The sequence below is a fragment of the Pantherophis guttatus genome, chromosome 10, assembly GCF_059756535.1.
Source record: "Pantherophis guttatus breed Tessera chromosome 10, ASM5975653v1, whole genome shotgun sequence".
In the NCBI taxonomy this organism is placed as follows: Eukaryota; Metazoa; Chordata; class Lepidosauria; order Squamata; family Colubridae; genus Pantherophis; species Pantherophis guttatus.
The window spans coordinates 6,145,274-6,161,012 of record NC_142072.1 but is presented as its reverse complement, the minus strand read 5'-3'; the positions used below and the strand labels follow the sequence as shown (position 1 = coordinate 6,161,012).

The following is a 15,739-nucleotide window of genomic DNA, read 5'->3' as shown; positions in this document are numbered from 1 at the left end:
CCCTGGCCCCATCTCTGCCTCCGACGCAGAGCCCTCATCCAGACCTTCCCCAGCCTCCAGGACTGGCCCATATTCTTCCTCAGCCTCCTCGCTGTCCGACTCCGCTGCCAGCTCCGTTCCCTTGTATCTCTGGGGCCAGCCAGAGGTGGTATTTGCCAGTTCTCCGAACTGCTCAAAATTTCCACTACCGGTTTTCCAGAACCTGTCAGAACCTGCTGGATTTCACCCCTGCTGTGGAGTCCTTGGTGCTCTCTAAGCGTGGTGGCTTTTCTGCAGACATTTCATTACCCAACTAGGTAACCTCATCAATGCTAAAAGGGAGCGGGGTTTGCTCTTACCAGCTTCTCGATGGAGCCATTGGTCTGGATTTGCTTGAAAGCAAACCCCACTCCCTTCTAGTACTGATGAGGTTACCTAGTTGGGTCGAGAAACGTCTGCAAGAAAACTACCAAGCTCCAAGAGCACCAAGGATCCCAGGGGATATGTTTTTATTCAAACCACAACAAATAGAGGAGTATTATACATGTGATGAGTTGGGTATTAAGAAAAAGAAGAATTCCGGTCCACAAACGTGTAAAGCTTCTTAGCGCCGGATGCCAATACTCACCCCATTTTGGATGCTCTCTGTGCTACTGGCTTCATCCTCTTCTGCACAGCCACCGGAATGGCTGCCTGACGGAGAGTCGTTTTCCGAAGAAACCGAGTCCCCTTCGGCACTGCTCTGAGCCGGGGAACCCTCGCAATCCGGTGAGCGGCTGCATTTCTGTTCATCCAGAAGTTGTCCCTTTTCCAAGGCTGCTGGATAAGGACACAGCTCTGCTTGGTTGAACAGGCCCATAGCTTTGGGGTCGAGTGCTCAACAGCGCATGGTCCCTGCTGGGCCCTGCAGTTATGAAGCATAAGAGGCAATTCTGTCATAAATACAGGAAGAATTTGACCAAATGGCAGTGAAAAAAAAAAAAAAGAAAACCAAGGAAGGCTCCGCCCTAACTGTATAGGTAGTCCTCGACTTACGACCACCACTGAGCCCAAAATTTCTGCTGCTACACGACAATTAAGTGAATTTTGCCCCGTTTTACGACCTTTCTGGCCACAGTGAATCATTGCATTTGTTAAGTTAGCAATTTGGTTGTTAAGTTAGCAATCTGGGTTTCCCGTTAACTTTGCTGGTCAGAAGGTCCCAAAAAGTGATCACATGACACACACACACACACACACACACACACACACACACACCCAGGACACTGCAACTGTCATAAATACAAGACAGTTGCCAATCATCTGAATTTTGGTCCTGTGGACTGTGGGAATCCTTGAAATGGCCATCAGTGTGAAAAACAGTCATTTATTTATTTATTTATTTATTTATTTATTTATTTATTTATTTATTTATTTATTTATTTATTTATTTATTTATTTATTTATTAGTTCGATTTATATGCTGCTCTTCTCCGGAGACTCAGGGCGTCTTACAATGTATTAAGCAATAGCCTTCATACTTTTGTATATACCTGCTTAGTAGGGCTTTTTGGCCCCCACAAGCGGTGTTCTATTTTATACAAAGTCAGCTTATTGCCCCCACAAACCAGGTCCTCATTTTACCCACCTCGGAAGGATGGAAGGCTGAGTCAACCTTGAGCCTGGTGAGAATTGAACTTGCAGTAATTGCAGGCAGCTGGCAGCTAAGTGCTACTTTAACAGCAGTTTAGTCCGCTGCGCCACCAAGGCTCCTCCTCATAATAGGAGGAGCCTAATAGGAGGAGCCACCTCCTAAAAGGAGTGGCCACTGTATGCCACTCCTCATACAGTGGCATGGACAAAAGTCATAAGTCACTTTTGTCCGTGCCACTGTAACCTCAAATGTTCACTGAATGTATGGTTATAAATTGAGGACTATCTGTATACTGTAGATATCTCGGTCATAGGTAAGAAAAGATGGTGTTGCTGAAATTCTTTTAATTCTAGCCTTTTCTTATTTAATTACGGCGTCTCTGTGACAAACCTTCTTGCAAAAGAAATTGCCTTTAGGCTAAGAACAAGCAGCTGGCATATTGGTTGACTACAATTCCCATTTTGTAGGCTAGGCCAGCTGGGCTCTTGGAAACTGCACTTCAGCAATATCTGGAATACGACAGATTTCCCACTATAGTCTAATAGTCCAATCTTTTGAGTAAGTCCACAAATCAGCTCCTAGCCAATAATATTGATTGATCTTAACTTATGACCAAAATTTGGGGAATTCTGGGAGTTGAAGTCCACACATCGTCCAGCGGCCAAGGTTGAGAAACACTGAGCTATGCCAACGTTGTGCTAATTACAACATTCTAAGGCAGCCTACAAAATTGTGTGTCCATGCCTGCGTGCGTGTTTGTATGTCCTACAAGTTGAATCACGCATGTTATTCTTCTATTCCTTTCGCTCTTTGTATTATTATTTTTTAAAAAAATAAATATTTTTATATCATTAAGCTGTTATCCGCCCTGCAGCTATTTCTGCCGAGGTCCCTAAGGTGGAGTTCAAATATTCCAATTCGCAAAACAGAAAAAAACGAAACATGTGAAAGAATTGGAAACGATTGAAAGACTTCATGTGAACAGAAAGGAGGTTTTGATCTGTTGAAAACTAGTTATTATCCAGTCGGCCCCAAACCTTCAGGGGGTTTATATGTTAAAGTCTACAAGCTGGTGTTGTGTTAATCTGTCATGCTCCCTCCCACCTCTGCGGACACTTTTTTTTAAACAAAATTCTTACATAAATAAACAGGCAAGAAACTGGTTCTGACATTCTCAGAAGCCTGGTCTCCAGAGCAAGAAACACCCTTTGAACACAAAAGCATCTCATAAAGAAAAGAAAAAAAGAAAACCAGAACCATTAATTAGATTAATACAAATGCCAAGCTAATCCCTCCAGCTGTAGGATGCAAGCTGGTGCCGGCAGCTACAAAGGGAAGAGAAGACCTTAAAACCATAAGGTATCTGCCAAAATTGCTCCTCTAGCTTTCAACAATCCTTATGATCACTTTTATTTCCTCCTGATGGGACAATATCTCTTAGGAGATGTTATAGATCCCAAAGATAATCCTTCCATCATACCAAAAGCCAGTTATACTACTTCCTGTCCTTATGACTGGAGTGGGCAACTATGGTTAGAATAAAGTAGAGTAGAGTAGAGTAGAGTAGAGTAGAGTAGAGTAGAGTAGAGTAGAGTAGAATAGAATAGAATAGAATAGAATAGAATAGAATAGAATAGAATAAGAATTGGAAGGGACCTTGGAGGTCATCTAGTCCAACCCCCTGCTCATGCAGGAGTCTTATACTAGGGATTCGAACTGCCGAACTGCCGACCTTTCTGATCGACAAGATATGGTCCCTTGGACCATACTTTTTTTTTTAATCTATAACACCAGCCAGCGTAAAACATGTGTATTCAACATCCACTTAGTATCTGCAGACATGAGGTTAGAGCTTAGGACATTCCAGAAATTGCCTTCTGAGTATCTACTGAGGGACAGTGAACCTCACTTGAAGAGCGCATGTGTTTCTCCCTTGTTATCACTCCTAGCTTGTTTCTTTCCACTTGAGATGCCTTCATGTGGGACAAAAATAATAACAAGGTCAGTGTTTTTCATAGATGCCAAGAAGCAGGCTGAGAAGAGCCTGGAGAGCAGCAGAAACAGGCAGCCATCTTGTGAAGAGCTCGGGGGGGAAAAATCCGTGATTAGGGCATCTAATGGAGGCCTTCGTGCTCCTTTAATTTTTTATCCGGAAACCCCTGTTGCTGTGAGCCCCGATTAGGAGTTCCATCACGAAGATCGGTGGAGGAGAATGGTGACTTTCAGTTTTGGCTTAGCAGGTTGTATGAACTATGGTAGTTACTACGGTTTTGTAACCCAAGGCTTAAGGATCAGGGTCATGTGTTAATTATGACAATTATGGTTTATTCAACAAAGCAGAGTTCAAAACACAACTTGGCACACTTAGGAGATGTAGTCTGAAGTGGGTGGGCAGGCAGTGTTTATTCCTTCCTTCCTTCCTTCCTTCCTTCCTTCCTTCCTTCCTTCCTTCCTTCCTTCCTTCCTTCCTCCCTCCCTCCTTTCCTCCCTCTTTCTCTTTCTCTCTCTCTCTCTCTCTCTCTGTCTCTTCTTTCTTTCTTTCTTTCTTTCTTTCTTTCTTTCTTTCTTTCTTTCTTTCTTTCTTTCTTTCTTTCTCTTCCCCTTTGGAGATGACCATAAAGCAAATGCATAGTTTTCCATGACTCATTTAGTGACCGTTCAAAATTACAATGACACTGAAAAGAAGTGACTTATGACCATTTTTCACACTTACGACCATTTCAGCAATCCCCTGTGGTCATGTGATCAAAATTCAGACACCTGGCAACTGACTCATATTTATGACGGTTCCAGTGTCCTGTGGTGGTCATGTCATCCCTTTTTGAAACTTTCTGACAAGCAATGTCAATGGGGAAAGCGAGGTTCATTTAACAACTATGTGACTAACTTAACGTGAATCAATCCCTTAACAACTGTGGCAAGAAAAGTGGTAAAACAGAGTAAGTCTCACTTAACAACTGTCTCACTTAGCAACAGAAATGTTGGACTCAATTGTGATCATAAGTCGAGAACCACCTGTACAGAGATTACGCAAGACCCACAAATAACCTATTTGAAACTTGGCTTGTTTTGAAACTGTGTATTATGCCTTGAGGTCTTGTGCAAAGCCAGTCTTTTCTACTAATTTATGACTGAACAATTGATGGTTGTGACAGTCAGCTCTTTTCCCCAGGACACATGCTTCTCTGGTGTGCCAGTAGCACAGTCATAAATGCCCGTCAAACAGGGTGTAGTCACCTTCCAAGGGAGCTCAGTCACCCCAATAGGGACTCGGAGGCTGCTCCTTCCTGCAATGTTGCTAATGCTACATTACAAAACCAATACTACAAATACGTTGCAACATCCAGGTCGGATTGGGACCTCCCAGAGACAGAGATGGAAGAAAGGAGGAGGTGCGCTCTCACCTTTAAGAACTGCTCGGTGGCCGTGCACACAAGGGACAAGCAAATTGGGTTGATCAGATCTAAACCTAATTCTCACTAACCCCCAGTGTTTCTCAGCCTTGCCAGTTTAAGATAGAACACAGAATGACAGGGATGGAAGCAATGGTGAAATTCACATTTTTTTTCACTACCGGTTCTGTGGGCGTGGCTTGGTGGGCGTGGTGTGGTGTGGTGTGGTGTGGCTTGGTGGGCATGGCAGGGGAAGGATACTGCAAAATCCCCATTCCCTCCCCACTCCTGGGGGAAGGATACTACAAAAGCTCCATTCCCACCCCACCCTGGGGCCAGCCAGAGGTGGTATTTGCCAGTTCTCCGAACTACTCAAAATTTCCACTACCGGTTCTCTGAACTGCTCAAAATTTCCGCTACCGGTTCTCCAGAACCTGTCAGCACCTGCTGAATTTCACCCCTGGATGGAAGGGACCTTGGAGGTCTTGTAGTCCAGCCCTCTGCTCAAGTAGGAAATTCCTACACCATTTCAGACAGATGGTTGTCCAATCTCTTCTTCAAAACCTCTAGTGATGGAGCATCCATGATTTCTGAAGGCAAATGGTTGATTGTTCTCACTGGCAGGAAATGTCTTCTTAGTTCAAGGATGGAGGAGGAGCCTTGGTGGCGCAGCTGACTAAAGCGCTGTTAAGTAGCACCAGCTGCCTGCAATTACTGCAAGTTCGAATCTCACCAGGCTCAAGGTTGACTCAGCCTTCCATCCTTCCAAGGTAGGTAAAATGAGGACCCGGATTGTGGGCGCAATAAGATGACTTTGTATAAAAAAGAACACCACTTATAAATCCACTGAACTAGACTGTGGATTTATTGGTCCAGATTAATTATATTGTGTGACTCCTGCTTTTTGAATTCATAATTTATAGCCGTAAAAATATTTGAATTTCCGTCACTTTTATCAAGGCAACAGGAGATGGAAGACACTATCTGGAAAAGATAGAAATTACATGTCCTACTTTGCAAATAAGACCTACAGTCCTTCTAACGTGAGACATCAGAAAAGCTCCTCCTGAAATAAGCAAACAGGACATGGATTTGCATATGATTTGCACAAGGGATGTAAATGCATAGATGGGCATTTACAAATAAAAGCCACTCACAGTGGGTGAACCTGATACTCGCCAGGCTAACTTTTCAGAACACCCAGCCTACCTCCTTGAGTTTCAAGATGGAACAAGGTGGGTGTAAATAAATATATTGATTAAATATAGAAAGGATTGTCCGGATCCCAGTTCCTTTAAGAAGATTGCTTACCAACAAAGGAGCAGCTGACTTCCTAAACAGGTTTTGAGACGGGTTAGATCAGCGGTCACCAACTGGTGGTCCATGAGAAAATTTTGGTGGTCCTCAGAAAAAATATTTGCATTTTTTTAATATTGCACTAAATCAGGGGTCCTCAAACTATGGCCCCTGGGCCAGATACATGCAAAGAACGTTTGTGTTGCTGCAGAGTCTCCCCCTTTGGGGTCTTTTTGTGCGGGTCAGAGGGGGGGCAGAAATTCCGACGGGGTCTGTTTCAGCTTCCTGGTGAGGGGCTTTGGGCGAAGGCTGGAGGGAAGCGCCGCTGGTGGCGAAGAGCCAAAGGGCCTCGTTCCATTGGGACTGCATCATGGCCTGGAACTGGCTGACCATCTCAACCCGCTGAGCCTCCAGGTGCCGGTACCTGGCCTTGTACTCCTGCAGGTCTTCCCTCTGCTTGGAAAGCCTATGCTCCTAGTCCTCAGTGAGGTGCCTCTGCTGAGCCTCCTTCTCGGTCAGATCCAATTTGAACTGAGCTGTTTTGCCAACTTTCTCATGGTGGCTGCTTAGCTCCAACAACTGCTTCCTGTTGGGACCCTAAGGAGCTCAGGCGGGGAGGCGAGGAGTGGCTGGGAGGGGAGGGGCGAGTAGAGGCCAGCAAGGCGCCCCTCGACGTGAGCGACATTGAGTTGGCCATCAAGTTGGCCATGCCCACCCAGTCACATGACCACCTGGCCACGCCCACCCAGCCAGTCATTAGGCAGATCATATTAGTGGTCCATGAGATTTAAAATTATGAATTTAGTGGTCCCTGAGGTCCGAAAGGTTGGGGACCCCTTGGTTAGAATTAGATCAATGCTTTGCAAGTTTGGCTTCAAGTTGGGACTCCAACTCCCAGAATTTCTCCATCATGGCTGAAGTCATGAGGATGGCTGGAGAATTCTGGGAGTTGAAGTCCACAGGTCTTACAGTTTCCAAGTTTGCGAAACACTGAGTTAGTACTCTGCGACTCACTTTTATTTCCACCCACTGATAAAAGTGTTGTCAGGAAGAACCGAGTGGCCTATGAATAATGCATACCTGCCAAAGGTCTCAGCTCCTTTCTGTGAAGAAACCAAAGGGAGGTGACAGGGGAAGCCGGTGGCTGATATCTCCAGAAAGTTATTCTCGTGGGGTTTTTCTTTCTTCCTTTTCTCTTTAAAGTCGTGTTTAGAGCAATCAGGCCATCCAAGAGAGCATAAAGTCATTAAGATACACACAAACACACACACCCACACACACACACCCCAACCTTGCTGGCAATACAAGACTGGGCAACTGTAATTGGAGTACAGAGGACGCAGCAATGGAAAAGTTGACTGCCGAAGCTTAATTAAATTCAAGCAGGATCGGTTGCCTTACATACAGCATGTCCCACAGACATGTAAGCTAAGCCGTTTAAGAATAGAGGTTTGGAAGAATAAAGAGAAACTACTTTAAAATATAATTAAAATGGACCCAATATAAATGAGCAATGATCACACAGAAGTCCAAAGTATAATCTGAAATATTCAAGTAGCCATTAGAGGTTAAAGGGAAGAGAGAGATGGAGGGGAAAAAAAGAAAAAGAGACTATTAGAATGTTTTTGCCTTCCTTCCTTCCTTCCGCCCTCCCTCCCTATCTTTCCTTCCTTCCCTGCTTCCTTCTCTCCCTCCCTTCTCCTCTTCTTTCTCCCTCCCTCTTTCTTTCCTTCCATTCCTTCTTTCCCCTCTTCCCCTCCCTCCCTCCTTTCTTTCTTTCCTTTTTTCTTTCTTTTTCTCTCTCTTTTCTCTCTCCTTCCTTCCCTCCTTCCCTCTCCTTCCCTTCTCCTCTTCTTTCTCCCTCCCTCCTTCTTTCCTTCCATTCCTTCTTTCCCCTCTTTCCCTCCCTCCCTCCTTTCTTTCTTTCCTTCTTTTTCTTTCTTTTTCTCTCTTTTCTCTCTCCTTCCTTCCCTCCTTCCTTCCCTCCCCCTATCTTTCCTTCCTTCCTTCCCTCCCTCCCTGCCTCCCTCTCTCCCTCCCTTCTGTTCTTTTCTCCCTCCTTCTTTCCTTCCATTCTTTAGTTCCCCTCTTCCCCTCCTTCCCTCCTTCCCTCCTTTCTTTCTTTCTTTCCTTCTTTTTCTTTCTCTTTTTCTCTCTGTTTTCTCTCTCTCCTTCCTTCCCTCTCTCCTTCCTTCCTCCCTCCTTCCCTCCCTATCCTTCCTTCCTTCCTTCTTTTTTTCCTTTTCCTTTCTTTCTCTTTCTAAACAATACATGTAGCCCTCGACTTACAACAGTTCATTTAGTGACCATTCAAAATTACAAGGGCACGGAAAAGGGTGACTTATGACCGTTTTTCACAGTTACGACTTTTGCAGCATCCACGTGTTCCCGGGTTCAAAATTCAGATGTATGGCAACAAGTTCATATTTATGACCATTGCAATATCCCAAGATCATATGATTCCCTTTTGCGATCTTCTGTCAAGAAGAGTCAATGGAGAAGTCAGATTCACATAACAATCAGGTTACTAATTTAACAACTGCAGTGATTCGCTGAACAATTGTGACAAAAAATAATCATATTTTCACTTCAACCTTTGCTTCAGGGTTAGATTTATTTTACATGTATTTACAGATTCCTTTCCCTTTCGCTGGTGTCTGTTTTACTTCATCATTAGCTACTTGACCTTTAATTAAATATTTTTATAAGCAGGAAGAAAGATACATACATTCGCCCACAGCAGAGTAAATTAAAAAAACAAAACCAGTTATATCTTCAACCATGTTAGGTATGGTAACCAACCTTAGCAGGGATAAAAGGCCGGTGGTTGGTCCCTAAATTTCTGTGGTAGCTGATTAATGCAACTCTCTATTACAGTGTTTCTCAACCTTGGTAGCTTGAAGATGGGTGGACTTCAACTCCCAGAATCCTCCAGCCAGCAGCGCTGGCTGGGGGATTCTGGGAGTTGAAGTCCACCCATCTTCAAGCTTCCAAGGTTGAAAAACACTGCTCTATTACAAGATGACCAACACCATCATTTGACTGACACACCTCAACAGTTTTAGCCGCTGCTAAGGAGCAGGAGTTAATTAAATATTTGGCAGCCTGGCTACCTGTTCCTTTTTCTGCATTTGCTTAATTTAGCCCAGGAAATCACCTTGCAGGACTGTTAAGGCCCACCTTAACAATTAAGACATTTGTGTACTGCACCACACTAGGAATGCGGTCCATTTGCTCTCCACTGAAATCTCAAACAACTTTTAACTTGTTTTAGGAAGATCAAAGCCCACAGCCCCACCTTATAATTTATAATTCCTTGCCCAAGAATCTAATCAAGAGTGAATAAAATCCATGCCGTCCTCACCAGGAATGTTGCCTAATTAAATAAATCCAGAGATAGTAATCATATAGCTTTCTTTCAGGGATTCCTCAGTCGTTAAATCCGTGTATCTTATATATGTACAAATAAAAGGAATTGTTCCGAGGCAGCTGTTTGTAACAGCAAATATTCTCGTGTTGAAAGAAAAGGGGAACACCTCTACATATATAAGCAATTGTCATCTAAAGATCTGGAAACAGAAATGGAAGAATTTCAAACCTCTAGATTCCTGTTTCTCAACCTTGATTCTGTAAACTGCTTTTTAAAATATTAATATTATTATTATTATTATTATTATTATTATTATTATTATTATTAAGTTTTTCTAAATTATTATTTTATTTTTTTACAAACATATCAATCCGTGAACAGTGTGGCATCTGGGTGTCAAACATTCTAATACAAATAAAACTAATACCCTGTTTCCCCGAAAATAAGACATCCCCTGATAATAAGCCCAATCGAGCTTTTGAGCGCATGCGGTAAAATAAGCCTCCCGCCAAAAATAAGCCCTCCCCGAAAATATTTAAATGCAGAGCTGGAAATCAGGTAAGACGGCAAGAGGAGCCCCATCTTGCTCCACGCACCCCAAAATAATAAGACCTCCCTGAAAATAAGGCCAAGCGCTTATTTCGGGGTTCAAAAAAATATAAGACAGGGTCTTATTTTCGGGAAAACATGGTAGCATTAGTCATAGTTATCACTTTCAAAGCAAAGCTGGCTGAGAAACTCTGGGAGTTGAAGTCCACAAATCTTAAAGCGGCCAAGGTTGGAGACCCCTGGTTTAAATGATTATTTTTCAACCTTGGCCACTTTAAGATGGGTGGACTTCAGCACCCAGAATTCCCCAGCCAGCATGCTCCATACTGGCTAGAGAATTCTGGGAGTTGAAGTCACCCATCTTAAAATTGCCAAGGTTAAAAAAACGCTACTGTAGCTCAATGTTGAACCAGACAGAAAATCACCTTGTGAGACAATCCTCCATCTTCTTCATAAAAAGTTCTAATGAAAGCTAGACAACCACTATGGCACAAACCAAAAGTTCCTCCCTCGTTCATTAAATGTGTCAAATCTGCTGCACAATTTATTCAGAGGCACTTTGTGTGTTTGTGTGTGTGTGTTTGTGTGTAACTGATTTATCAGCCAAACATGGCATCCCCATCTACATAAAATCTCAAATAAAGCCTCAGTAGAATCTCAAATAAAACCTCCAGTTTTATACGTGGAGAGCAAGATTCGCATCTTTGATTTGGCCCAAGATTTGACAGACTTGAACACTGGGCCCTATCTAACAAAATGAAATTCAATGTAGAGAAAAGTAAAGTCTTACACTTAGGTAAGAAAAACCAAAAGCACACATATAAACTGGAGGAAACCAGACTTAATAGCAGTGACTATGAGAGGGATCTTGGAGTCTTAGTGGACAATCGGCTAAATATGAGTTAACAATGTGCAGCGGCAGCCAAAAAAGCCAGTGCAATCCTAAATTGCATTAACAGAGGGATACAATCAAAATCAAGGGAGGTACTAATACCACTCAATAAAGCCCTAGTAAGACCACACCTAGAGTACTGCATCCAGTTTTGGTCACCACACTATAAAAAAGATGTCAAGACTCTAGAAAGAGTGCAGAGAAGAGCAACCAAGATGATTAGGAGACTGGAGACTAAAACATGTGAAGAACAGTTACATGAACTGGGCATGGGTAGTCTAGTGAAGAGAAGGACCAGGGGAGACATGATAGCCGTTTTCCAATATTTGAGAGGCTGCCACAGAGAGGAGGGGGTCAAGCTGTTTTCCAAAGCACCTGAAGGCCAGACAAGGAATAATGGATGGAAACTGACCAAGGAGAGATTCAACCTAGAAATGAGAAGGAACTTTCTGACAGTGAGAACAATCAACCAATGGAAGTTGTAGGAGCTTCATCACTTCAGACTTTCAAGGAAAGATTGAACTGCCATTTGTCAGAAATGGTATAGGGTCGTGATGGCGAACCTATGGCACACGTGCCACAGGTGTCACGCAGAGCCATATTGGTGGGCACATGAGCGTTGCCCTAGCTCAGCTACAGCATGCTTGCGTGCGCTGGCCAGCTGATTTTTGGGCCTTCTGGGCCCAACGGAAATCGGCAAACGGGCTGTTTCCGGGCTACGGAGGGCCTCCGGGGAGATGGGCAAGGCTGTTTTTGCCCTCCCCAGGCTCCTAGAAAGCCTCTGGAGCCTGGGGAGGGCAAAAAAACGGGCCTACTGGGCCCAACGTGTGATCACATGCCAAAAGCGGGGGGAACATGGAGGGATCACGCACGCATGCATGGGGGGCAGGGTGCATAGAATTATGAGTGAGGGCACGCAGGCGCGCGACCAGCCCGCACTCCCCCAGATTTGGCACGTGATGGTAAAAAGGTTAGCCATCACTGGTATAGGGCCTCCTGCTTGAGTGGGTGAGTTGGACGAGATGACCTATAACAGTGATGGCTAACCTTTTTGCCGTCGTGTGCCAAAAGCGGGGGGAGAACGGGGAGGTTGCGTGTGAGCGTGCCCACACCCATAATTCAATGCCGTCCCGCGCATGACCCCCTCCGCACTCCCCCCGCTTTTGGCACCCGATGGCAAAAAGGTTACCAGTGGGCCCGGTAGGCCCGTTTTTCGCCCTCCCCAGGCTCCAGAGGCTTTTCTGGAGCCTGGGGAGGGCGAAAATGGCCTTCCCCACTGCTCCGGAGGCTGGAAATGGCCCGTTTCTTGACTTCCAGTGGGCCTGAAAGGCCCGAAAATCAGCTGGCCTTTGCACGTGTGCACGCTGGAGCTGAGCTAGGGCAATGCTCGCGTGCCCACAGATATGGCTCTGCATGCCACCTTTGGCACGTGTGCCATAGGTTCGCCATCACGGACCTATAAGCTCCCTTCGAACTCTGTTAATCTGACTCTCTTCATAAAGACCTTGGACAAGCGGCTGTTTGTTTAGCCTCGCTGCATCTCGTGGGTTGCTTTAAGGATAAACAACAGCCTATAAATTTCCCTGAGTCTCAAGGACAGGGCCAGAAAGCAACTGCAGCCCGTTTTCTGTGGCAAGAGCATTACCAGACTGACGTCAAAAATCCCCTTTAAGCAAGAGATTTGTCTCTGCTCCAGAAACTTAGCATCTGATTTAGATCCTTGTGGCACCCCAAACAGGCCGCGCTGGGATAAACTGCTTTGCTCGGCTATTTTCAAGCCGGTTGAGCAAGGGAGAAACCTATATACATATCACATTAAAAAATACGATGGCAGTGTCTTGGTACAACCCATCAAGGCAGATTTCCTACTGGCTGGGCTCCAACACGACTTCTCCTCCCTGCCAGAACTCTTGGTTTTATTTATTTTTTTTACCTTTTCAACCACCTTTCTGCCTTCACATCCTATGACCAGCCCAGAGCCGAATGCAAAATTTTCCTGGGAAAAGTCAACGTTGCTCAGAAGAACCCCTAACTGACAGCCAATCCTTGTCACAACTTGCACAAGTTTTCAAACACGGGAGACGCTCTTTTTTTTTATTTTTTAACCCTTCTGTGTGTGAATCCCTTTCGATTCCTCTTCTGGAGCTTTCCAGACCCCACCACCATTTTCATCTTCTCTAACGGCTTCATTCGGCTTCACAATCCCCATTTCAAACTCCAGAAAAAACAAATCCATCTTTTGTACGGCTTGCTTTGGACTTTGCTACGCATGAAGAAATCCAACTTTCTGGGAAGGCAGTAACCTTATTTGGAGACCCACCAACTACTCCATTCTGCCTGTGTTTCCCAGGGGACGAACCGGCCAGACAATCTGCCCCATTTGCCAGGAATCCGTAAGGTCATTATCTCTGACCCTTCCCAGGTTCTCCATGCCTGGCCTTCAAGAAACATCCAACACCAGATCTCCCCCCATTCCTCGGTGTGATACTGCAGATATTTTTTTCTGAGTAGAGCAGAGTGTTCATTCAATCAGTTCAATCCAATTTACTGCAGTCCAAGACCAGGAAAAGATCATAAAACGAATAAAATTTAAGACCGGGTTAAAATACATCGGTAAAATAACTCGCCTCTCCTATGTGAAATCCAGGTTACGGCCCTTATTAAGTGATGATGTAAACCCTAAAATTACATCAAGTTATGAGGTCTAAAATTACAACCGAGTTGAAGAAGGTGTCTATTAATATCAGCATAATGGTACTATCTAAAAGTTAAATGAATCGTAGTGACACAGGATTGCTCTGTCGGATATTGGCCCATCAGAGCTGGACGGAGGATCTTCTGTTCAAAACTACAACATGAGGTCAGTTACTTTAGTTTATTGCCATTGCACGAAATGAAATGCCATCTTCAGCATACATCATACATTTTTTAAAAAGCCTATAAAAATAAAACAAAAACACACATCCTTCCCATTCTATGTATACCACTGAACTGAAAACTCCCAATATTGCATTAATCTTGCACTATATACAGTAGAATTCAATATACAGTTACTGCTCTGGGATAGAAGCTGTTTTTTTCAGCCTATTTGTCCTTGCTTTTAAGTACTTCTATAAGCAGCACCTAGGCTGAATCTGAATGGTGAAGGAGATATACTTTTTAGTCTTTTGGCTACGACGATCATCATGTGCAGTGTGCATGCATTCACTCTCAACCAAGGAGAAAGTTTGCTGTTACTTTCTCTTTCTCTCCCTGGATCCAGTTGCTCACTTCTAATCCAATCAGATGTTCTTCCCCTCAACAAAGTGGCGGGTGAATGGGTAAAGGGGGGGGTCTATTTTCCCCGGACTGCCCTTCAGTCTTTCTCCTTTACCCTCCGCACCCATGTTTCCTCTCCCCCCCACTTACCTGTGTGCCCTAGCTTTTCTCACCATCACCTTTTCTAATTGGGGGTGGGTAAGGGGGGGTCTTATCCCAAAGTGATAGACAGCTGTCACTCACCTGGTAGGGGGGTTTCTTGCAATTTGCAAAGCCACCGAGAGGCCAGCCGTCCTCTTTTTGGGTGCCTGCCTTCCTCCTTCCTGCTCAGGAGTGGAACGCCTGGGCTTCTGCCACTGCTTCAGCCTGCAGTGTCAGCCTGCAGGAGCTGCCTGCCGCGCTCGGCTTCCTGGTTTTCAAACAAGTTTTACAACCCTGCTTTGGAAAAAACAAAACCAGTGACATCACAGGGCTCGCTGGAAGGGGGTTGTTGGGGGTGAGGGGTAGAGAGAGAGAGAACTAGCTACCCTGGAGAGTTTTGCTCTGAATTGGATGGGGAGGAAGAAGACTAGGAAAATCCCAGCTGTGCTTTTGGGGGATGTGGATGGGGAGGGGGGGCTCTGCCCTGCGACGGAGAGGAAAAAGTGACTTCTTAAATGACAACTTAAGCCAGGCGTGGAAATTCAGCTGCAGATGACAAGCAGGGAGAGAACTGGGGGCAAAGGTTGTTTTTTTTTTTGGCAGACAAGTTCAAATACTTCTGACGTTGTATGTCAAAGAGCTAGACAGGGGGAAAGTGAAGGTTTCTGGAGGAGGATGCTGAACTACAACTCCCAGCATCCTGCATTCTGGGCTCTGCTGCTACATTGCTGGAAATTTTAGATCAGCAGTTAGGAAGAGAGAGATTGGACCACCGCTCGTCTGAAATGGTCTCCAACTCAAGCATGGGGTTGGATTAGAAGACCTCCCGGGTCCCTTCCAACTTTGTTATTCGGTTAAAAAGTTGCCCGCCACCGATGGATCAAAACTTCGAAAGCCGTAATAAAGAGTTGTTTGGAAGAAATTTTGTTAATAAATATAGAAGTCAAACCGGAATGTTTCCTCTTGGGAATGACAGAGGGTAAATACAAGAAAGACATAAATTATCTACTACTGTATATACTTACAGCGGCACGGATAGCTTTTGCTCAGAAGTGGAAAGAGAAAGATACCCCAGCTGAAGAGGAAATACTACTAAAAATTTTCAACTGCGCAGAAATGGATAGACTCACCTTGGAACTCGAGGATAAAAGCGAAACATTGTACTATAAAATCTGGACAAAATTCTACAAATGGTTAGATAAAAGGAGGAGAGCCGAGACAAATGTGTA

At 44.5% G+C, this 15,739-nt stretch overlaps 1 protein-coding gene across 2 annotated transcripts in view; it reads right to left on the bottom strand.

The window, feature by feature from the left end:
* The window catches only part of PHLDB3 (pleckstrin homology like domain family B member 3), a 43,717-nt gene extending 28,634 nt beyond the window's left edge, over nt 1-15,083 (bottom strand). Inside the window, exons 1-2 of one of the 2 annotated variants that reach the window (XM_034437955.3) lie at nt 14,613-15,083; nt 608-883 (exon numbers count right to left, since the gene is read on the bottom strand). In XM_034437955.3, coding sequence (XP_034293846.1) covers nt 608-838 — 231 coding nt within the window. In that variant the 5' untranslated portion in view covers nt 839-883; nt 14,613-15,083. The remainder of the gene's footprint in view (nt 1-607; nt 884-14,612) is intronic. The other variant, XM_087876381.1, reaches the window with a different exon arrangement.
* Nucleotides 15,084-15,739: the final 656 nt, after the last annotated feature.